The 23,902-nt window shown below is 38.7% G+C and overlaps 5 protein-coding genes across 7 annotated transcripts; 4 read left to right on the top strand and 1 right to left on the bottom strand.

Annotated features, from left to right (window-relative positions):
- Positions 1-232: 232 nt before the first annotated feature.
- LOC140769556 (diacylglycerol kinase 1-like) lies at positions 233-6,295 on the top strand. Of its 2 annotated transcripts, none has more exons than XM_073110288.1 (13): positions 233-909; positions 1,844-2,046; positions 2,124-2,246; positions 2,368-2,496; positions 3,013-3,098; positions 3,291-3,414; positions 3,754-3,802; positions 4,008-4,090; positions 4,209-4,276; positions 4,706-4,780; positions 5,203-5,290; positions 5,389-5,505; positions 5,653-6,175. In XM_073110288.1, exons 1-13 carry the CDS (start codon positions 324-326, stop codon positions 5,980-5,982), a joined length of 2,061 nt encoding a protein of 686 aa, XP_072966389.1. In that variant the 5' UTR covers positions 233-323; the 3' UTR covers positions 5,983-6,175. The 2 variants fall into 2 exon arrangements, with proteins under 2 accessions (XP_072966389.1, XP_072966390.1); XM_073110289.1 differs by lacking the exon at positions 233-909 and adding an exon at positions 1,278-1,319 and having other exon boundaries at positions 5,653-6,295.
- A 46-nt stretch (positions 6,296-6,341) lies between these two features.
- On the top strand, positions 6,342-7,186 carry LOC140769557 (uncharacterized). Its single transcript, XM_073110290.1, has 3 exons — positions 6,342-6,482; positions 6,570-6,718; positions 6,799-7,186. Exons 1-3 carry the CDS (start codon positions 6,425-6,427, stop codon positions 6,964-6,966), a joined length of 375 nt encoding a protein of 124 aa, XP_072966391.1. The 5' UTR covers positions 6,342-6,424; the 3' UTR covers positions 6,967-7,186.
- Positions 7,187-7,491: 305 nt separating this feature from the next.
- Positions 7,492-9,119, bottom strand: LOC140770293 (oxygen-evolving enhancer protein 1, chloroplastic). The gene is made up of 2 exons (XM_073111402.1): positions 8,798-9,119; positions 7,492-8,410 (listed from the first exon to the last, which is right to left on the bottom strand). The coding sequence occupies exons 1-2, from the start codon at positions 9,044-9,046 to the stop codon at positions 7,652-7,654; spliced, it is 1,008 nt and encodes a 335-aa protein (XP_072967503.1). The 5' UTR covers positions 9,047-9,119; the 3' UTR covers positions 7,492-7,651.
- Positions 9,120-9,769: 650 nt separating this feature from the next.
- LOC140771441 (palmitoyl-acyl carrier protein thioesterase, chloroplastic-like) lies at positions 9,770-11,970 on the top strand. Its single transcript, XM_073113002.1, has 6 exons — positions 9,770-10,517; positions 10,594-10,727; positions 10,800-10,913; positions 10,999-11,167; positions 11,293-11,361; positions 11,443-11,970. Exons 1-6 carry the CDS (start codon positions 10,170-10,172, stop codon positions 11,746-11,748), a joined length of 1,140 nt encoding a protein of 379 aa, XP_072969103.1. The 5' UTR covers positions 9,770-10,169; the 3' UTR covers positions 11,749-11,970.
- Positions 11,971-12,104: 134 nt separating this feature from the next.
- LOC140771442 (sm-like protein LSM8) lies at positions 12,105-15,360 on the top strand. 2 transcript variants are annotated; one of them, XM_073113004.1, is made up of 6 exons: positions 12,105-12,249; positions 13,654-13,772; positions 13,874-13,969; positions 14,126-14,200; positions 14,913-14,965; positions 15,081-15,360. In XM_073113004.1, the coding sequence occupies exons 2-6, from the start codon at positions 13,713-13,715 to the stop codon at positions 15,169-15,171; spliced, it is 375 nt and encodes a 124-aa protein (XP_072969105.1). In that variant the 5' UTR covers positions 12,105-12,249; positions 13,654-13,712; the 3' UTR covers positions 15,172-15,360. The 2 variants fall into 2 exon arrangements, with proteins under 2 accessions (XP_072969105.1, XP_072969106.1); XM_073113005.1 differs by having other exon boundaries at positions 12,113-12,249; positions 13,654-13,749; positions 13,929-13,969.
- Positions 15,361-23,902: the final 8,542 nt, after the last annotated feature.

The raw sequence follows: 23,902 nt of genomic DNA, 5'->3' as shown, positions 1-23,902 counted from the left end.
TGGTCCATAAATTTTGGAGCCTATCACCGACAAACATTTTGCTCCGTAACTTAGGTACACTTCTTTCTCACGTACCAAGCAACCGTTACCTTTGAAGACGGTAGCTTTCGGATATATCCTTTTCTTACAATGTGCAGTTTGGAATCAGTTGCAGCTTGTATGGCGTTTACTTCAGCTCTCCCCCTCATTCAACCATTTAAATTTCTCCCATTTCCATATTTCCTTCTCCTCATCCGTTCTTCTCTCTTTCTCTCCCCGGCCCTCCTCCTCCTCCTCCTCTATCTCAATATGAAGCTCTGTGAGTGAACTCTACGTAGTTCAACATGATGCGCAATTGTATACTGAATGCTAGATCTTTATGCCATGAAACAATCGCCGTCACCGCATTCTTCTTGCAAAGCCGACGTCGCAATGCCGATGCATGTACGTGGCGAAAGCCGGAGAAAGGCTGCATCAAGTTAAACTTTGATGGAGCTTCAAAGTTTGCAACAGGAAATGCAAGCATAGGAGGGGTGTATCGAAACCATGAAGGTGTATTCTTATTAGGCTATGCTGAACGCATTGGCAAAGCGACTAGCTCTGTAGCTGAATTGATTGCAGCCAAGCGTGGGCTTGAATTGGCTCTACAAAATGGATGGCACAACTTGTGGATGGAGGGAGATGCCAAGGCAGTCGTGGATCAACTACTGCATGGGGGGAGATTGAGATCAAAAGAAGATCTTAGACATCTGAGAGAAATCAGTATGATGGTCTCACAATTGGATGCCTTTAATGCGTCTCATATTTATAGGAAAGGGAATAAGGTGGCTCACAAGCTTGCCAAGATGGGGTATATAACTTCGAAGCCTCAAATATGGCAGGATGTGCCTCCAAATGAAGTGTTACGTCTCCTTCGCCAAGATGAGATCGGTGACTAATTAATTCATCTCATGGGGAAATGATATTTAACCTTATTAGTTAAACCGAGTTGTAAGGTTCTTTATATTATTTATATTTAACTTTTGATATCTAACTCTTAAACTTGTTTAATTCGGAATAACCCGTATAATCCACATAATAAACTATATGTAATTTGAGTTTGATCCGTTTCTAGTTGCGTTGAAGGTCCAAATAATAATACACGCAAACTGAAGGTGCTATTTGTAAATTTCCAAAAACAATTTATAGGATCGTTTTATAATTCTAAAAATATTTAATTCCTATAATCTCTGGGAATACTCGTTACTCCCGTACTTGATATAAATAGCCGAAACGGTCAAAGTTAATAGCGCTTCCGAAGCGATTTCCCTTCCGATCGATCTCTGCGACATCCTTCCACGGTGAGCTCCTCCGTCCAAAACTTGAATTAGTCGTAGCTAAGACTTCTCGTTTCATGAAGTAATCATCTGCATAATGAGATTAAAAGTCTCTTTAATCTTTAGATTCAGCACTTTTCTCTTTCTTTTCTGCCGGATGGATTATTATTTATTACGATTGCTACTATCTCAAATGGAGCAAATGCAATTCTTGTTGTTGTCCTAATTCTCTACCGCGAGAATTTGTAGTTAGAGGACGAATACTTTGATGAGCCAAATTTGAGAGCAAGGATCGATTTTTTTTTCCCTTCCTTCTGGGTTAAAAAATCAACTAGCTTGTGGATTCTACCCAAAAGTTGAAGGATTAGATCAAGACATCTAATGTGCTTTCCCTATGTAATGTTATATTTTTTTTTCTCAATTTACCAGTTGGAAAAACCTTTATACTGCGATATGATGACTGCATATGATTGCAAATTTTCCCTTGTGCATCGCATCATTTATATTCCAAAGTTGGTTATAGATATCCGTATTTCAAATGAATGCAGAAATGGAGGACAGCAGTTCTGATTCATGTCAGCATTTGAAGGACTTCTACATTCCAGATTACATACTGATACCGGAGTTAGAATCAGAAATTGTTGAGCATTCACCACAATGTCCTGTGATAGTCTTCATCAATTCAAAAAGCGGCGGACAGCTTGGAGGTGATTTGCTAAAAACATATCGTGAACTACTGAATGAAGCTCAGGTACCTAAGCTGCTGCGTACTCATGTGCTTTGCTCATAATATGGTGCTGTACTTCTACTTGTTCACAAATTTTCCAGGTCTTTGATCTTGGAGAGGATGCTCCTGATAAGGTTCTAAACAGATTATATGTGAATTTGGAAAAGCATAAGTGCAGTGGTGATATTCTTGCTATACAGATTTTGAAGAGATTGAAACTAATTGTGAGTTATAAGCTCTGAAATGTTAACTTGGGATAGTTTTTAGGTTTTGCCCCCCGATCTTGTCTTAGTCTTTAGTCATTTATGAAGTTTCTTGTAATACTTGTTATAATTCATCTAATAGGTTGCGGGTGGTGATGGGACTGCAAGTTGGCTGCTTGGAGTGGTTAGTGATCTAAAGCTTGTACAACCACCTCCTATTGCTACAGTTCCTTTAGGAACGGGAAACAACCTTCCTTTCTCTTTTGGATGGGTAAGCAAGATTAGTATTATGTTTTTGAGTTAGTATTTTCCAGGCATGTGAAGAGGCATCATAGAAGTCAATCATTGCACGACAGTGGATTACTTGCAAACTTTATCAGCATGTTTATATCTGACAAGTATGATGATTCACTCATTTGATATGGTAAGCTAAAAAGTAGCTATAAATTTGAACTCGTGTTGCCCCAAGGGAAATTACAAAAAAAAAAACAAATGACTTCCTGTTTGAAGCTGGATAGACAAGTTTTCTCTTTAGGTGTTATTATAAAAACATGCATGTACTTCATTAATTTGTTTTTCGGTTCTCTGAACCTATTCAAATATCAACATCTAGTTAAAGCAGGACAAATTCCGTGACTAAATTCATGTGATCCAATTTTCTTTTTCCAATATTTTTATTCTATTTAAATATCAATAGATAGTCTATTCCATTGGAAGGATTTGTTGACTTGCTTCTCAGTCATAGCAAGAAATTTATTTCTCAGTGAAGATCCAACTCTGGCTGCAGGGAAAGAAGAATCCTGGCACAGATCACCAGTCCGTGAAGGCTTTCCTTGACCAAGTGATAAAAGCACGAGAAATGAAAATTGATAGGTATATTGTTCCTCCAATTGACATAATTGAAGATACTCATGCCCTGATAGGAACAAATTATGCCATTTCTAAATGGTGGATGAGTATGCAATAACACTTCCTGCTAGCCTGTGCAATAGTATTGTTTGGTTCTGCATGTTTTTAGCTACTTGAAGAAAATTCATGGCTATTTTCTTACTTTTTCTACTTCAGTTGGCATACTTTTATGAGGATGCGAGCTCCCAAGGAAGGTACCTGTGATCCAATTGCACCCCTAGAGCTGCCACATTCACTGCATGCATTTCACCGAGTGTCTAGCGCTGACTCCCTTAATGTGGTAAGACAACCTCTTTCTGATGCTTGTCACAAGAAAGTCCGAAAACTTTTTCTGAATTCTTAAAGAAATTAATGAGGCTAAGACACAATAATTCATGTGATCATGCATGTAACTTTTTTCTTTGTTTAAAGTATGGTTTAATCTGGAGACCTCTTTAATGGAAGATCCCAATATATTGATGACTCTAGATTCAGTTCCCTTGACTCCAGCATCTATTTCTCACATTCATGACATATACGCCACAAGGATTACTAAATAATATATTTTGATCAAAGTCCTGCTATTTATTCTAATGACGGTCTTATTATCTTTCAATTTAATCATCCTTGTTTCCTGCAGGAAGGTTACCACACATTTCGTGGGGGCTTTTGGAACTACTTTAGTATGGGTAAGAATTTTAGCTGTTCTCTTATTATAGAGACCTTTATCTATATTATGATAATTTTCTAGTGAAGATGAATATCTTTGTACACCAGAATAGTGTTCGCTTTGCTCTCTGCTCTTTTTCCAGCTGGAGGAATATCATTGAAAGATACAAAAATATTATTTCAAATCATCCAATGCATCAAGTACCCTAATTTGTTATTTTGCAGGGATGGATGCTCAAGTATCATATGCATTCCATTCTGAAAGGAAGCTGCATCCAGAGAAGTTCAAGAACCAGATAATTAATCAGGTCTTCTTTTTGTCATCATTTGTACAGAGAAAGCATTTCTTACATTGTATGGTCTGTCTCACTAAGGAACAATTCTATATGCATGGATAAACATTTAACTTATCATACATTTTTAAAGGGTACATATGCCAAGCTTGGATGTACACAAGGATGGTTTTTTGCTTCTCTCTTTCATCCATCTTCAAGGTAATATGTTGGTTGGCCTGCTATTAAATATAAAACGCAAGTAACAACCCCATCCTTACGGCAAACTAGGGAAGATAGTAAAGGGCATTCCACTAAAAAAAATTTCTTTTCCAAAGATTCAGTAAGAAATAATGTCAGAACAGAGGATGCTAGATTTTATAAACACATCGCATATATCCTGTTTATAGACAGGCTACATTTCTGTTTTCTATATATCCTGTTTACAAAAACATAGGATAACTTTATAAGAATGGTTTTATCTATTGCCAAATTGACTACAATGCAATGAGTTGCAATCTTATAAATGGTCAGAAAACAAGTATGTAACACTTGATGAATTACAAGACCTTAAAAGCCAGCCCATGCTGATGTAACTTCGTTATGTTATTTATATCTAGATTCTAGTTAATCAGACTTTTCACAAATCAGGAATATTGCTCAACTTGCAAAGGTAAAGATCATGAAAAGACATGGCCACTGGAAAGAACTTCATATTCCTCGCAGGTAAACAGATGGTAACTATCTTCACTCAAGTTTGATAGCCATCTTTATCAGTTGATTTTAAATGCAATCACTATGTTTCTCTAGAGTCTCGGCCATACTTGTTTCTGCTGGTATTACTGTTTCGTACTTTTCAGCAGAGGTCAGATAACCTTGAGAGCTTGCTCTGTTCTGACTGGTGCAGTAGTTGTCGTTTCTTTGCACAGTTCAGTAGGCAAAGAAGATTGGAAATATCATCCTAATTGATGCAGCAACATCATTTTACATCAATTCTAATAGCTTGTCATAAGCTTCATGCGCTTCACTAAGTGAAGTCCTCTCATACATGTTTTCTTTCCTCTTCATGATGCACCTTCATTTCTGGCTTCTTCTTTGAATATGGATTTCGTCCCAACTATTAATAAAATCTGTTCCTCTACTTACAGCATTAGGTCAATTGTTTGCCTCAACTTACCAAGCTTTTCTGGAGGTTTAAATCCTTGGGGAACTCCTAATCAGAGCAAAGTGCGAGATGTGAGTTCATTGTCCTCTTCATGACCTGAATTTTGCCAAATGATGTTGTCCCATGCCTATAAATGAATCACCTGAAATATTTTATTGACATTCCACAGAGGGACCTGACTGCACCATATGTCGATGATGGCCTTCTTGAAGTTGTAGGTTTTCGAGATGCTTGGCATGGACTCGTGTTGCTTGCTCCCAATGGCCATGGGACTCGTCTTGCACAGGTAAAACATTGCGATCTCTTACTTTTCTAATAACAATGATAAGAATAGCAATGCAAATTTTGTGCTGCTCTCACATTTAGGACTTCTTGGGTGAATATGTCATATAATGTGATTTTATTTTTGTCTTCTCTCTTTTGTTTTACTTAGGCACATAGAATTCGTTTTGAGTTCCACAAAGGCGCAGCTGATCACACGTACATGAGACTTGATGGTGAACCGTGGAAGCAGCCTCTTCCTGAGGATGATAACACTGTTGTCGTGGAGATCTCTCATCTTGGTCAAGTAAACATGCTTGCCACTGATCACTGCAAATCCAGAAGCATCAATGACCCTTCGACACCGGTATCGACTAGTCATCATGACGATGAAGACAGCTGCGAAGACTCTGAAGATGAATGGGAAGGAGAGAAGAGGAAGTTCGGTGCAGCAGATACATTCAAAATTCCTGATGAGATAGACATTTCTCATCTTAGTTAGATCCTCCATCAATTGTTCTGTTTTGCCCTTCCCATGTTCATGAATCTGCTTGGAGTTTCATTGCTTACTTTCTTGTTGCAATTGATATTTATGTAGCCATAGACTAGTATTTAAACTAGCGAATTGCTGAATAAAGTGTACTGCTTGAAAACTTACAGCATGTATTCTTGATAATTGTGGTGCTAGCCTTCGAAATGTATATTGCAATAGAGCAGCAGCCAATCAAGAAATGCCAAGTTCCCTGTTTGTAGGAAATTCCTGCAACCGTGGTTGCATCCCAGGTTGTGGTGCAGAGAGGGCCTAAGGTGATAGAACTCTATCCTCATCCACTTCATCCTTCTGCAGAGGAATCCAACCACGCATCTGATCTCTTCCTCAGAGCTCCTGCTGAAGTAGTAACTGAGCAATACCACTCCTCATAGCATTCAAAGCCCACTCCCAGATGCCTCTCCTGCTCAACTCGCCAAGCCTACTGAGACTACCAATTAATTTCCATCAAGGTAACTACCACAAACCAACCATTTAAATCATTCCTTCTTATATTTCATCCTTAAATTTTGAATTCCTTTCTACCAAATCAAATGCAGCAAAGAAGACGAAGAGTGCAAGGTTTGTTGTGAAGGGGTGCCAAGGAGAGCAGAAGAGCCAGAGGAGAACTTTCCTTAGCGTAGAAGAAGCTGGTCTAGTTGAAATCTCTGGACTTAGCACCCATGAGCGCTTTCTATGCCGATTAACTGTGAGAATTGACTTGTTTTAGTGAAAATTAACCATCCTTTTTTCTTAACCATATTTAAGGGCTTTATATTTGATGTTCAGATATCATCATTGAATCTACTAAGAGTGATCTCTGAGCAAGAAGGAGTGCCAATTGAAGAGCTTAACGCTGGCCGGGTTTGCGATTGGTTCTTAAAAGACAAGCTCAAGAGAGAGCAGGACATGGAGTCTGCGGTCCTTCAGTGGGATGATTCGGGATTCCAAATGTGAGAAAATATTGGAAGAAGTTTATTCTGTATCAATATTCCACAGCAACAAACGGATGAATGGATTGATGGACTAACCGAGTTCCCATCTTTCATGTGATCAGTCCTACTGCAATAGAATTTTGAACAATTTCACATTATCATGTTAATTTCATGAGTTTAATATTCCTTTGGAGGAAGATATAAGTTTAGTTCCACAGAATAAAAGACAAGTGATGAAGGAATTCTTTTGTTCTGATCGTATCAAATTACATATATATTTACTCTGATCAATTCCATGCTTGCTTATAAAAGTTTGGGTGACATTTGAACCTTCCATTAAACTTATAGCCTTTTAAGTGATCAATGACGTGAGAAAATTATATTTGAGTCGGACATTGGCAAAAATAGCTTCAATCGTTGTTGTAATAATATGCTCGCAATCTGCGAAAGCTATAAGCTTTCTGAGTGAAGATCTGATGTACAGATTTCCCGTGACTTTTATCAGTAAAACTAACACAATCCAACTATAAGATTAACAACCGCTCGATGATAGATGATCAAAGTCATAGCATAGATCATTAATGCAAATATACATCCAGTTCTCTGATTCAAGAAAAGAAAATTAAGAAGATTACACTAGCAAGAAATCAAAGGAGTAGCAGCACATGATCATTATCCTTCTCCATCGCCACGTACGTACGTATCCTCTAAGACTCAAGCTGTGCATACCAAACGCCCTGGATCTTCACATCCTTCGGCACCTTCGCCCCGAGGTCGGTATCCGACGGCTGGATGCTCTCAAACACTCCGATCACCTCCCCGGTGTCCGCCTTGCTCTTCGTCACGCTCAGCGTAATCGTCCCGGTCGACGACGCCGCGTTCTTTATGTTCTCCTTGGTCAAGTCCTCCTCGTCTCCCCTACCACCGGCTGGCAAGGCGACGGCGTTGTCGTACCCGGTGCTCCCTCCCCGTCCTTTGGGGTCGAGGAACGACGAGCCCCGGTAGCTGGGCACCAAGAACTGGCCGCTGAAGCTCTCGGGCTTGCCGGTGGCGACGAGCTGCTTGACGGTGAAGAGGAAGGGGACGCGCTCCCCGCCGGGAAGCTGGACGGTGACGGCGGCGTAGTCGATCCCGTCCTTCTCCTCGAACTTGATGGTGCCGTCCGAGGAGACCTCGAGGGGACCCTCGATCTCGTCGAGAGTGTAGGTGAGGCGGGTCATGAGCTTCGTCTTCTGGAACTCCGGGGCGGAGTTCTTGCCGACGCCCTCCGCCTTCACGGTGAAGGAGGTGGGCTCCAGGCAGAACTTCTTCATGGTGTACTTGCCGGACTTGAAGGAGAACGAGTCGACCCCGCCGTCGATGGTCGGGCACTGATTCGCCGTGCCGGTGCCCTTCACCTCCATGTACGTCTTACTTTGGATCTCGTCGTACGTCAGCCTCTTCGGGACTCCCTCGGCGTTGGCTCCCTGTTGTTCATGTGCACATGCATGTCAAATCCATATGGAAGGCATCAGTCATGACTCATATGTATCTATTGTGCAAGATTTTAAATGCTTCTGGTTCTCCAAAATTAATACAAAATTTAAGACCAAATGAGAACAAAATTAGAATTTAACCATGGAAAGGTATATGCATCCCGCCCATAATAATAGATCATTATAATGTGAAGTCTCCTAAATTAGAATATCAAGCGATAACGGAAGGAAAAATAAATCCTATAATTAGAGTACACTTCGTAAAGGATAATTAACAAATTGCAATCGCATCAGAATTTTCCCGGCTACAAGTGAATCCATCTGAATTAAACGCTATGAGTTTAGAGTACTAGAACAAGATTGAAACATATAATTTACCGAAGCTATGAGAGCCGAAGTGGCGAGCGCGAAGCCGGCGAGCTTAGCGGCGTCGGTGCACTTCTGGGCCAGCTCCCGGAGGTCCGAGTGGATCGAGCAGGTGAGCCGCGAGGCCGACGCCGGCTCGAACCCGAAGGCCTTGGAGAGATGCATGGACGACCTCAGTGGCTGCGCGGCCGAGACCCGACCGGCAGAGCCGAGCTTAGCTGGCTGCATCAACGTAGCCGTGGCTTGAAGAGAAGCTGCCATCCTGAATCTCTCTGTATCCCCTTTGCTTCCTCTCTCTCTCTCTCTCTCTCTCTCTCTCTCTCTCGTGTGAAGGCTTTTTGTTCGAGGAGGATGGTATTATTTGGGTGGTGGATAAGAGGATCGGATAAGAGGGCAATTCCCATTGGTCGCTTGCTGCTATGGTGCCCATTATCCCTTCTTCCTATGTGGCGATCCATGGGGCTCCCGTTGCTGTGGGCCCACCTGGTTTGAGGATCTTGCTAGCTCACTAGTAGGAGATTGTCACGTGTTACTAGCAAGCTCGATACCATGGCCCATAGGATTTGGGCTTACAAATAACATAAGAATATAAATATACCGAGCTTTTCATAATAATCCCAGGGACTAATGACTTACTACCAAGGATGAAAACGGTTGGATTGGCGACGACCCTACACAACCTGAATCAAATCAGATATGGGCGCAAAAATTTTCTTCTATCAACATATGAATAGGGAGAAAATTAGACGCTGATTAGTTCAATATTTTTATTAAAAATCTTATTTAATAATAAATTTAAGAAATAATTTATTTTAATAAAAATAAATTATAACAAATTTAGTTTGGTTAAAAACTCATTCAAATTTGTTAGATAAAATATTAAACTCAAAATAAATTTCAAGCTGAGCCTAAATAAAATATATTACTTAAAATAAATTTTAAGTTAAGCTAGAGCTGGAGCCTGAGCCGCTGAGCCTTTTTCGCCCCTAATTGATATTTCGTCCTTCAGCATCAAATTGCCCATTTCAATGGAATAGCTTCTGAGCTTTAAAAGAAATCCTGCAACTTCGACCCAAAGAGGAAGGCCAATGATCTTTCCTTGGATTATAGCTCTCTCGGTGATCATTCTCATGCCACTTCCTCCATCTTCCACCTCCAAAAAGGAACAGCTTTGTTCCCTTATACTTCAATTCCTTGACAAGTCCAAAATTGCCAACAAAAACAAATGCAAGCTCTTGTCCTTTGGCTTATCATCTATAGACCCCTCCGCCAACTTTGGATTCTCAAGCATCTATAAAACCAAAGCAGAGCTCATTTCATGCTTTTCAAATTTCTACTCTTCTCTTAGGCCTCCATCAAGCATAGTAACTTCTAATAGTATTGTATGGCTACTCTATCTTGTGCTTTCTCCTACACAATCAAATGCTCTTCTAAAAGAGAGAATGACCCCAGAAGCCCCCAGCTAAAGAAGGGCTCTGTCAAAGCGAATGGCACCTACACTGCCATCTCACACACTGCAACCGATCCTGCGACGCAATTAGTACTCGTCGAAGAGATCACCGGAGAACGTAATCGACAAAATATACCCACAAAGAAGCAGACGACCGATCCTTTTCGACAAGGCCTGATCGTCGACGGAGGGGTCGGATATAGACAGACTGTGGTCATTAGATCTTACGAAGTCGGCCCGGATAAAACTGCAACTCTTGAGACCTTACTCAATCTTCTTCAAGTAAAAGTTATTGTATGCGAAAAATTGTTCCTTTATCTGACAGCAAAAACTCATTTATTTTCATGTACGTATGTAGGAAACTGCACTGAATCATGTATGGATGTCTGGTCTTCTTGGAGATGGATTTGGAGCCACGCATGGTATGGTAAGCAACAATCTCATATGGGTGGTGACAAGGATGCATCTGCAAGTTGACAAGTATCCTATCTGGTGAGTTTTGGTTAACGTCCTTCAATCTTCTCTTCTGGATTAATGCTGAGTGCTTAACTCCGGCTATGGTAGGGGAGAGGTGCTTGAGATTGACACATGGGTAGGGGCATCAGGGAAGAATGGCATGCGAAGAGATTGGTTAATTCGAAACCGCCTCTCGGGAACTATATTTGCTCGCGCAACAAGGCATGATCTCTATTCTGTTTCTCTTAATTTTTCGATAATTTTACGAACATACTTTGTGATGACAATCTTAGTCGTGCGCAAGCAGCACCTGGGTGATGATGAACAAACAAACGAGGCGTCTTTCGAAGATGCCAGAGGAGGTCAGAGATGAGATCGCGCCATGGTTCATTGAAAGGCAAGCAATTGAAGAGGATGTTCCTGAGAAAATCGTCAAGCTAGACGACAGTGCGAAATACATAGACTCAGACTTGAAGGTAATGCTCTGTTTCATCAGTTTATACACAAAATGCTCCAAAAAAGCTAGTGAGAGTTCATCTTGGTGGCTACAACAAAGCACGGATTAAATTATAACATTTTTTTTCTCGTTGGAATTTTTCAGCCAAAGAGGAGTGACTTGGATATGAATCACCATGTCAACAATGTTAAGTATGTACGATGGATGCTCCAGGTGAATAGAAATTGAGTAGAAAACGATGAACTTTTTATGATGGTAAATAATGAAACTCATCTTGTTGCATTGGTTGAGCAGAATATCCCTGACTTATTCCTGGAGAACCATGAGTTATCCAGCATCATACTGGAATATCGAAGGGAATGCGGCAGCTCAGACATTGTGCAATCTATTTGTGAACCTGATGAACATTCAATCCCAGAAGATGATAATATCAACATTGTCAGGGGTTTCTCTTTGGCACCGGAAATCCTGGACGGCCGCTTGTCGGGGACTTTCGATAGATGGCCGACAAAGTATACTCATCTCCTTCAAATGAAAGGAGAGCAGAAACATGAAGAGATCGTTAGGGGAAGGACTACATGGAGGAAAAAAATCATATAAAGCTACTTAGGATTTCACTGCTTGTTGCTTTTCTTGTTTCGGTTTGAGGAATTCATTGCTAAAGATGAAATCAGATGGGCTATTCGAATGATGAAGAAAACAAGCTCTTTTTTTTTTCTCTTTTTTAGTCTGGTTTTCTTAATCGGCTCAGTAATTGTAAATTATGGAATAGGTGCAGTGAGTCCTAAGTCAAATCTACAGACTAATATCATGCCGTATGAAATTTTTGGAACTTATATTGATTTATTTGTAAGAGATTCAAAAATGTAGGGTTTTATTTGTAAATAGGGAAAGTACAGGGTGTTATGTGCAAAACGTACCGTCTCTAAAATGGCCCATATGAGCCCAATTGGCTGCTAAAACCCCAGCCTTGGCCCAACGCTCTTCACAAAATCCCTAATTCCCTCCTCGCTTGCTCTTTCTGCTTGCGCCTTGCGGTTTGTCTTCTTCAACATCTCCGAGGAGGTCGTCGTCTTAGTTGTCATCGAGTTCTTCGAAGAGGTGGTAGTCTAAAACCCTAGTTCCTGTTGTCCTATTCTGTTTGATTTGCTGGTCCTAATATTAGATTTTTCTTGAAGAGTTCTCTTCCTGGGTGGACGGAGATTTATTGTTTGAATAATCTCTAAAAAGAGATTAAATCAATAGAAAGAATTTGATGATGTCAATCTATTGTGATTGGACTGTTCATCTTCACAGAGCTTGGGAACCGCTTTGGTTGGTTTCTCTGGAGGGGCTCTATCCTACTCCTTACATCCATTCCACAAGACAAGGTTGCGTCCTTGTGTTACAGACTCTGGGACAAATAAGATAGATTGTGAGATAGTGATCTGATTGCAGTTAGAAACTTTGAATTTTCGAGTGAAGATAGAGATGCTGGACGATGTGTTTTAGCATGTAAATTTGTCCTTCTAATCTCCTTTATTGATGTTGATAACTTTCAACAAGAAGGATTGGATTGTGAGTTGGTCTTCCTTTTAGTTCAAAACTGTTCTCTCTTACTGTAAAGAGTTGGAGCCCTTTACAGCGCTATCTAATTCGTTGCTTCTGACTGCTTTTTTTTTTCTTCTGATTTTTACGAATTTCAATTAACTTGCATATGTCATAATATGATCAAAACTGGGAGAAGCTTATAAATCTTTTGTTGTTTCGGGAATGAAACCAAAATTTCGTGAATATTGCTTCTTACAAAGTTTAGACTTTGCTCAATTGTTAAGGACTGTCAGATGATGTGTTCTTCTGGCCTCCACTCTTACTCAACCACTACTACATCTAGAGAAAACTGACAGCAGTTTTTCAGCTGTTTTCGTGTTTGTCTGCATTCTCTTATTTCAGAGACTATGATCATACTTGGTTAGAATATATGTTGTTGGGTTGTAGATCAGTTATGTTGTTAGAAGATATGTGCCCCTAAAGGGTCGTTAAATATGCATGATTTCTTTTCTCTGTCCATCTTGAATTTAGCCTTCAACTTAAATTTCAATAGAAGATGACCATTGTTTGGTCTTGTTGTACATGTCACAACAACTTTAGTGAGTCCAGAGATAGTCAAAGGATTGTATAAATTGACTTATCCTGTCAATTTACTGGTTGCAATTATTCACTGGTGCCAATTTGGAATCATGACACCTTAACATTTGGGTTCACAGATAAGTTAGATTCTAGAGTAGAAGTTGACTGATTTGGGCTAGGCGTTAAGGAAGCTGATGTTACCCATATATTCTGCTTTCTAGTTATTAGGTTTAAGACGTTGAGTGCTATTTTCATTTTGCTATATCATAAAATTGGTTCTCCCTGATTCGGTTCTCTTAGTTTCTAAAAGGAAATGATGGATCAAAGTATGTACAGTGATAATCATTTGCCTATGCAGACATCTAGCTTCTAATACCTGAGCCTGCTCTTCTGCAGTTTTATCAAAAAGCGTGGGAGTTCTGCAGTTTTATTAAAATTTTCCGATCACAATCACAATGTCAGCTGGTCCTGGACTTGAATCACTTGTCGACCGTGAGCTACCTCTTGCTAATTTGGTTGAAACTTCAGCTATTACCTATTGTAGACTACATATATTGTGTGGATCTAATAGTTAGATATTTACAAATATTTATGTGCATCCATGAACATATTTCAGATGCCCATTTTTACTCAGAGAGGAATGCTTATTGAGTATCTTTTTTTATCTGCAGAGACAATATCTATCATTACAAATGATGGGCGTAATATTGTTGTAAGTTCTTTTCCTTTTAATTTATTAATGCGAATCCTGCAGATAGTTTAAACTTAGAAACCTCTCCCTTTGATCAACTTTGCATTCTAATGTTTGAGGTCTGTTATGTGGCTTCCCTACATTTTCATATTGATTAATAGCTCTTTTGTTCTTTAGGGGGTTTTAAAAGGCTTTGATCAGGCTACTAATATCATTCTGGATGAGTCACACGAGAGGGTATACTCCACAAAGGTTTGTTTTTCCTCTAGTTGTGCTTTATGATTTACGAGTATGTCCATACTTTTGATGTATCTTCATATTTCACCTATCTCATGGATCCTGGGCATACCAGTATGTATACCTTATGCAAATGTTCCCTTATATATTCTTGTAAACCTTAAGTCCACTCATTTATGCCTTTAGTAACAAGGCTCAAACTGCTTCGCAAATGTGACGTCCCAAGCTTACACAGCTATCTTAATATGAACTCTGAAGCCTACACTGCTTTGATCAAATACCTCTTCCCATTAAGACCGGCATGGATGTGTCAAAAAAGTTATTTGGAAAGAGTAAAAGGAAACCTTGTCCTCATTGCACGCTCTTTTTGGTTAGTCAACCAATATGATATTTTCAGAAATATATTCTTGAATAAATCTACAATGCATGTTGCAAGAAATGAAGGGAGGTGTACACTTATCTAATATCTTGGATATAATTGATAAATATGAGTTCATGATTTCCTCATAACTATTTGACGTAAGACTTCTCTTCTAATTTCTCAAGACCAAGTCTTCTTATGAACTGGCGTACGTTCTTTGTAAACTGCTTTACCTCAAAACCATGTCTCTCTTTGTTACTGCTTAACTTGAATAGAAACCCTGTATATAAATTTGGGCAATTTTTTCCAGCTTATAAATTGTTATTCAGAATATATAATTTTGAGTTTACTTCTTTGCTTTTGCAGGAAGGTGTGCAACAACTTGTCCTAGGCCTCTACATTATTAGGGGTGATAACATGTATGAAACAAATCCTTATCTTTTGAGTCATCAATTTCTATATTTCCAAATTGATTTTTTATATATATGTTTTCCATTTTTTTCCCGTATTATTCAATTATTTCAACAATTGCAGAAGCGTCGTGGGTGAGTTAGATGAAGAGCTGGATGCGAATCTTGACCTGTCAAAGCTTAGGGCACATCCTCTCAAGCCCGTCATCCATTAATTCACTACAAATATCCGATCCTTTCTACATATCTGTTACCATTTTGGTGTTGTATGTTGGATATTTGAGTTACTAGATTTGAAGAGTTGTGAATCTACTACAGTGGAGCATGTTAGATATTCCCCACTCAAGTTTGTCAAGGATATCTTGATATATGTTTAGTGAGTTTCTATGTGCCCTTCTGTCTCATCCTAATTACATATTAGAATGTTATGACACTGTTTTCTCTGCTTCCTTCTCTTATAACCCTAAGTATTTCGTCTTGCTGACTTCTTTTCCAAACTTCAGAAGCCTGATGCTTGCAAACTACTCCAAGTAAGAGGTGGCTAACATTTGTTGGCGTACAAGTTTTTATTCATAGTTCTCTGACCATTTGCAGGATCTCTTTATTACCTTGTTTTTTTCCCATTCTCATCGAAGATGATGCTTATACGGTCAGTGTGCACTTGGATGCTCTTCTAATTAGGATGAAACTTTTTAGCCTTCTTTGTGGTACTATTCAGTCTTATATAATTAGCTGTGAATCATATTTTTTGTAATCCGTCCAAAGTTCTCGTCAATTAATAAAAGAAAAATGGCGTGTTCAGGTGGTTATGAATGCTGAATGATAAATTGGATGACTTGACTTTTTCGTAAGAAACCAAAAGGCTTTCACATTTCCGCGTTTGTTGTACTTCATAGATCAATCAAAACTGCAGTTACGGTTCACATGAATTACTAGGTAGAGCTCATGGAAATATCGATGCTATCTTTTAAGCCAAAGTCTTCATCTTTTTCTTAGAAAATTATGATGCTTCTCTACTCATCCCCACAACGTGAAAACTCCTTTAAAGATAGAATGAAATTGGTTATATTTAGAAAAATGAATTTTGCTATTTGGGAAATAAATTAAATTGAAACAAAAATAGACAGGTCCATGAATAGATTTAATCTTAATCCACCAATCCTTAACTGCATCAAAGCCATTAGACCAAAAAAAAAGCAACGCCGAGTCTATCGGTCTATCGCTGATTAGGGTATAAATACATGGTAACCACCAATCCCTGGAGGTACCCAAATCAAAATGGATCACCGCTTCTCAAAGAACTCCTCCATCCTCCTCCTTGCTCTTCTCATCTCGGCTCTCATCATCTCTCCATCTCACGCAGCGGAATCCCCCACCTCCGGCAACCCAGAGAAAGGTTACTTACGTTCTCTCATGGATGCTTGTCTTCTTTTTGTAATTTTATGAGGTCTTCAAGGGTGTCTTATTCTTTGTGAATTATTAGGTGGGCATGGCTTTGTTGGAAGGAGAGGAGGGGTGAGTTTGGATCGCCGGCAGGAGTTCGCACCGCCTTCACCAGAAGGCAATGAAAGGCCTCCTCCGACGGGGCTTTCTCGTTGAAACATGGAGATGTTCTATCTCCAGATGGCTGGTTTAATTTCCTCCTGCTTGTATTTGTCTCTAATTAATGAGGCTGATAAAAAATAAACATTGGTTATGAATTTATGATACGATCGTGTTGTATTTGGCTAATTTTATTGTGATTTGTGTTGATGAACCTTCGCAAGGATTGAGTAGTCATGACTAAAATGTTTGGGAAAGAAAAAAGTTGACATGATATCTTTCTTTACGACTGATTGAATACATCTCGGGATCCAAAATAGGTACAGGAAATAGAATATTTACTTTGCCATGTGCAGTCTATCATTAGGAAATGTATTGGTGTTTGTTAAATGAAGAGGTTTTAAAATTATGATTATCTCCAATTATTTTTAGAAAGGTCATAGTTTCTGAACACTGCTTAAAGCAGAGGAGCAGTTTATATCTCCCAGCAGCTTATGAAACAATCATCTTAGAGTCCTTTTTCAACTTTAAATAATCTCATTTTTTTGGTGGGTTAAAAGAGAGCAATCGTATTAGATAATAAAGAGTACGATTTCAGATTAGATATGACAGGTGCAAAGGTATAATTTACTTGAAGGTCAATACAGTGTGAGTAGATTTACTTTTCATGACAACTATCAGTAGAGCATATTCCCATCATCGAGGGGTAGGTCGGCCCGAGGATGGATGATGTAGCTCCGTCTACAGGCACAATTAAAGTTATCACATGCATGCAACTGTTAAATTGGCAACCATCCGACGCTGCATTTGCACCAGCCTTGCATCTGAATCCATTCCTTACGCTCTAAGGACTATCGCCTAGTTTGGATAAGATAGAATATAAAAGAATGTAAGGAGAGATTATTTTACTTGTTTGGATACAATTTTTAGAAAAGAAAGAGAGAGAGAGAAAGTAAGATAAAGAGGAATAAAAACTGCCTCTAACGGTCTACTTTTCTCTTCAAAAGGGAAGAGAAATTTCCTCCCTCTCTACCAAAGGTCTTCCTAATCAGCCCCGCCACAGTCAAACTCCTTTCTTTTCCCTCCCAGCCTTTGAGGAGGGGAGGGGTAATCTTTTCTCTTCAATGTAGACATAATCATTAAGCCTGATCCGCCCAAACCCGGTCGGAACCTACCTGGTTCCCAAACCCGGCCGAGACCCACTTAATTTTAATCGAGCTAAGTCCAGCCCAAGTCCGATTTTGATCAGGCCCTACTTGAACTCGAGATGGTAATGAATGGCATAGGCAAAGTCTTTGCTCGTCCGGCTCAGTCCGAAGCCTGATTCGCTACTCTTATCTATGGCCCAACACATAATGTTTGCATATTCCTATAAAATTTTTAGTCACATATTAGATATTTAGTAAACTATATATAAATATATATAAGTATGTTATCATAAAAGATAACCAAAATATCTTCATATAAGCCCATTAAACTCGGTCTAATAAGATATAATATTTTTTATATTTAACCTATTATGTTAACCCTATTATACCCAACCCAAGACCAATATCTAATGAGCTAGTAGGCGATAATGGGCTAGAATATTCTAGCCTGGACTCAGCGTGCCCTTCTCTTCCATCTCCAATTTGTTCACCACCGTTTGTTGTTGTTGCTTGCTCACTCTCTCCTGCATGCCAGCGCCGTTTGGCTTGTCTCCCTCATTCTTTATCTTCGCTTGCATTCATCCTTCCATTTTGACGAGGATGATGTCTATGGAATTCTAGTAGCCATATAATCACTTATTTTATTTGATCACATTCCATGTTTAGTTTTATGTAGGTTGTTGCTATGCTTCAAGATCTAATCAAGATTGAGAGGAAGATAGTGTTAGCTAGCCAGGAAAGGATGTGTGTTATGAGTGTTTTCTCATTCAGATCTTGTATGTCTTTGGGGCTTTATGTTTTTTTCTCTTATAATATTGGTAGAGGGGTTTTTCAAAATATCTCTCATTTTTCTACGTATATCAAACTTGTAGGTCATGATTGGAATTAATAAGGTTATTTGCATACATACTTGCTATATATATATTAGCATTCCAAACATTCTTCTATTTTATTATATTATTTATTTCATCTTTGGAATTCTATGAATAAATTTAAAAAAGAATTAATTAACTATGAGATATTATAGCATGTGCTAGTTCATTTTAATAATTAAATATTAGATGAAGAGTAGAATAGTAATCATATTATTATTTTTTTCCTCTACTTACGAGGGGAAGTCGGACATATCACTTCCTAACTCATTTCTCTTAACTAAACAACAAAAAGTGGGTCAATTTCTAAAATTATGCACTTTATTTTTCCCACTTTCCTACAACCTAACAACCAAACACACAGTATACTAAACGAAGTAAGCTTATTAATTTTTTTTTTATTTCTTCTTTGGGTTTGGGTTAGGGTTACATCCAGACAAGAGGCGCAGCCATTTCGTACGCATCGAACCAGTCCAAGCCCTAATTTGGGCCGGATTGGCCGGTCCAAATCCCACCCCCCCGTATGGTTTCACGTGCCGTCACGGTTCGAACCAATTCTTCCTATTTTTTTTATATAATAAAAATAAAAATTGTAATAAAAGCATCAACTCCAATCGGAATGGGCCAGCGTTTGGGCCAACGTTTTGGACCGGAAGACGAGAAGCAGACGCGCCGATCTCCACCGTTGGTGGATGTGAGGGCCGCATGCGCCACCCGCACGAAGCCCCACGCCCACGCGCCGCTCTCTTGCCGCTCCTCCACCGGACATCCCTCGACACGCGTCGCCATTTCATTCGCCTCCTCCCATGGGAAGGCCGTTCGAGTGCCCAATGATTGACTAATTTTTTCCTTTTTATTTTCTGATTCCTCTGTCGAAATTTGCGTATTACCCCCCTCACCTTCCACCAAATTCGCAAAAGATGCCGAGTTTAACGCCGCCCATGTCAAAATTGCTTAAATTTAGGGGAGTTATGTGAAACTTCCGGACGTGATGGCCGCGTGCCCATGACGTAAACGGTGGCCAATGCAAGTGCTCGTACTAAGCCCACACTGCGTGCGTGGGATTAATTAAGAGGTAAATCTACGAGTTAATCAGTCAATTAGGGAAATAATAATATTATTATTATTGTTATCAGATATGAGTAGTGAGTGGGCTTCATGGGTGGCTGGTGTTCTCCCGAGAAGTCTTCCCAATAAAGGAGAGAATCTCGTAATTTGACCACTAGCCTTAAGCTTTATTGTTCTCGGATAGGGACTTGTCCTTTCTGATTGGTCCTTCTCCCCCAGTGCCTAACCTTAATTTAGAGCCCTAACTGAATCATAGCAATAATAATGCACACACATGTATATGTATTAATTATATTATAATGCCACTTGATTGATATTTAGGAATAATTGGATCCATATAACAGAGAAATAAAGAAGCGTGTACTATTCTAGAAAAAGCCGTAGACCAAGGGGTTTATTCACCATTTTCTCTGCGTGTAATAAAGTTTTTTTCTTCCTTCTTTTTATTACTTTTCACCCTTTTTTATGCTTTTAGATTTGACATGACAACTTATGTATCGGTTTGAGTTGACGTGACAAAACTCAGGTGCAAATTTAATTCCTTTTACAATTTTCTTTGCATTCAAGATTCACTCTCAATTATTACCTTTTCTAATATCTTAAATCTTTTAATACCAAAAAAAAAAAAAACACACGCAATTTTCTTGTAGATGGTACTTAATGCTAAATATTTTAACTTTCATTAATTCTCATGCAACTTGTTTCTTATTTTAAACAATGGTGCACATAGCAACCTTAGTCAGGAGAAGTCAATATGTTATTCGTAAGCATGTTCACTGCACTTTGCAGCAGAAAGGGAGAAAAAAACAAAGAGGGAGAGAAGAAAAGAGAGAGAAGGTTCTTAATTTTGCCTACCTATGTCATAGAATTAATATAAATTTATCTAAGATAATTTTGTTATATATTATTTCTCTCCTCTCAATTCAGTCTAGCTGAAAGTTTTAATTGCAGCATAATCATGAGACTAAGTTGTGAGTGATTAGACCTAAATATGATCAATTAATGATTACCCCCCAAGTACAAAATGAGGTCCAAATTAAAAGGGCCAGTCAAACGGGAAGAAGGGGGTCGTTCAACCCTGTTCCACTTATGGTTACTCCTTTACGGACTTTATTATATGTAAATATTTCCCCACATACGTATAAAGTCTCTCACCCCGACGTGCTTTGAAATCCGCGCAAGTGCGTTTTGCATTTCCCACAAACATGCCCCCCATCCCCCCTCAGAATCCATTAAAAATCCACACGCTATGCTCCAAAAAAGCAACCCCTTCTCTCTCTTTCTCTCTCTCTCTTCTTATGTGGTTATATACCCACCTTATGCTCCTCCTTCCTCCTTAGCTTCTGTCAACTCTAGCTAAGCTCATGGAAGCCATGACTCCAAGGCCAAAGTATGGGGACCCAAGTGGTGGGTACTTGGCCTATCGCAAGAGAAGAGCTTTATACGCAACTTTGATCAAGACGTACAAATAGAAGTGAGCTTTGCAGCTGTGCTCTCTCTTTCACTCTCATGGAGGGTGGCATTGTACTGCGGGGGAATTGAGGGTTCATGGTCCGATTAATTTCTAGGTATCTTTTAATACTCCCTTTTTTCTTTTCCTTATCTCTCTTCTTCTTCTTCTTCTTCCTTTGTAAGGGACGCATTCGTAGTGTTTCAAGTTGTGAGGGTTTTAATTTTGTTCTTTGGAGAGGGTTTTTGGTGCTGGGAATGCATCGCTTACATTTTTATCTTCATCACCATCATATAATTCTATATTTCTATCTCTAAGTATATGATTTTTGTGCTTGGATACATATATATATATATATTTATCCAGGGAATATTCACATCCGCTTTGATATTTATTATCATGAGTTTATTTAGTGGAGGAGGTGGGAGGGGTTATGTTATTGTGTAAGGTGATGGTGGCTTGACCTTTAGAGAGGATTAGATTAGGATTTAGGAGGAGGTGGAGGAGGAGGAGGAGGTCCTGTTGATGTCGCTGTGCAGCATCAGAGGTGGGCTCAGAGTGGTATACAGTATATACTATGCTTGTGTGGGTGTGATTGCGTCTCCTTGCTTTAGACGAGCAGAGAGTGGATTCTGACATTAGACTGACAGATGGTTACATGCACATTTCTTGCCCAGCTTTAGCTTTTATCATGCCTTGATTGCTATCTTGTTGTACGGCCTGCAAGATGAGCAATCTTAGGGCAGTAAACAGTGTAATGATGTTATGCTTGGTACTTTGCTCCTTGTTTTTTTTTAATGCCTTTTTTCTTTTCTTTTGTTATATATTAGATATTTAAGCAAACTCTCTCAAATATGAGCAGGTAGTTGGTGTTAAAATATTGTACTATCAAAGGATATATGCATCAACTTTTGGTATTGTCTTTATAGAAAAAGTTTATAGCAGATGAGATTAGTATTTGTTCTGGCAGTAGGAGATCTAGAGAGAGATATTGGAGAAATTGGGCTATTAATTAAGAGGGTATAACTATGTTATGACTTTGGACCAGTATTTTTAAGTACAAAGAGAAAGAGAGGGTCAGATTGCAAGTACAGAAGTTACCTCAGGGGTAAATATATTCTTTACCCAAAAGTTAACTAACCTTATTCCTTGCCTAAATACTTTAACAAGTGAAATAAAAGATAAACAAGTGAACTACTAAAATTCCATCCGATCTTCCATTCTCAGGTTATTATTTTTAGTGATAGAACTGTACTCTATGGAGCAATGGAATATATTCTAAGTAAGAAATTAGGATCCAAATTTGAATTTGGTTAATTATATACTTCCTTCCACCACTTGTGCTTCAATATAGCAGAGAAAAGAAGAGATGCCTTCGAGATACTTTCTTATCCTCTTTTTCTCTATCCATATTTTTTTAAATAAATATTTATTCTTTAAAAATTTTAAATTATTTATGAACTAGATGTCACCTGTGATCACTACTTGGCCCGGAGTTGATTTCCAACCTAAGATTTACAACTGAGCTGCTCTTGATTTTCTTATTAAGCTTCCACCAAATCAATAATGAATTGATAGTTAGACTAAATCTCCGGGTTGGTATCAGATAGTTACTCTATATCGATATACTTCAAGTCAAATAATTAATTAGGCAAGAAATTAGTATGGATTGGGCCATTCGGATCGGTTTAGATGAGCACTCATTGGGTCTCTATTATCAAAAGCTTACAACAAAGAGAAAGAAAAAGAAAAAAGAAAAATTATGGCCTCAAAAGATAAAGAGAGGAAATTGGGATAGTAGTAGCCTAGTAGGCTTTAATTACTTGGGAGCGTGGATTAATTATTGTGGTACATTTACAATTGCATGGTACTTCATAGTTGAGATTGCCAAGAGTACTACTACATGCATGTTTGGAAACTCCAAATTCTCCCAGATTACTACTTCTTCTCAAGAATCTCGTGGCTTTCCATTTCCGTCAAGAACGACGACAGTAGAGAACACCTTGTTGACCTGCAAGGGATGTAAAAATTGTGGTGTGGAGGGCTGCCTGCAGGAGAAGGAGGGCTGGGCGAAGGCTTTCTTCCTAATTCTATACAAGAAAATAAATAATAATAATAAAAATGTTAGAATATGAACTTGAGTATAACTCTCATGCTCTATCAACCTAAGATTTTTGAGTAATGGATGGCTAAACATAATATGAGAATAGATGACGAAGATCTAGTGTCGACCATTTGATGTGTTGCATATAACTAATCAAAGTCATCGAATACTTATGATTGATGAGTTAAAATGCATCAAATGATAGACCAACTCAGACGACTTAGCTCGCACCCGCATCGAACGACTACTCTTCCTCAAAAATAGGAGGTCATGAATTTATAATAGAGAACTAGATAGAAAAAAAACCCAAAGAGAAGCCAAAAGAGAAAGAAGGAGAGCAAGATTTTCTCTCAATTTTATTTAGAGACACGAGAGAAATAGAGATATATAACAGAAAGAAATATTTAACTTCTTTTTTGGATCTCTCAATTAAAAAAGGGACTACTAATTCCCGGCTTTTTTTCTTTCTTTCTTTCTCTCAACGAGAGAAATATTTTCCTCTCCTCTTATTATATCTTCTATTATCTCATACTTTCTTAATCCAGATATTTTATAGAAGATACCTGATTTTACTAGTTGGATTTGGGGCTGCATGAGACAGGATGAGCAGCAAAATCTTCACCAGTTTGAAAGAGTGAATGAGAAAAGAAGAGAAGAAGCCTTGCATGTTTCTTCGATTCAAATAATTCCTCTACGACCCTTTTACCAATGAAGAGCTCTATTTATAGTTCAAAAATAGGACTTTTGTTATTATAATTTACT

The sequence above is a fragment of the Typha angustifolia genome, chromosome 11 (genome assembly GCF_048772165.1).
Source record: "Typha angustifolia cultivar Huaian chromosome 11, ASM4877216v1, whole genome shotgun sequence".
Taxonomy (NCBI): Eukaryota; Viridiplantae; Streptophyta; class Magnoliopsida; order Poales; family Typhaceae; genus Typha; species Typha angustifolia.
This window is presented reverse-complemented; position numbering and strand designations above follow the sequence as displayed.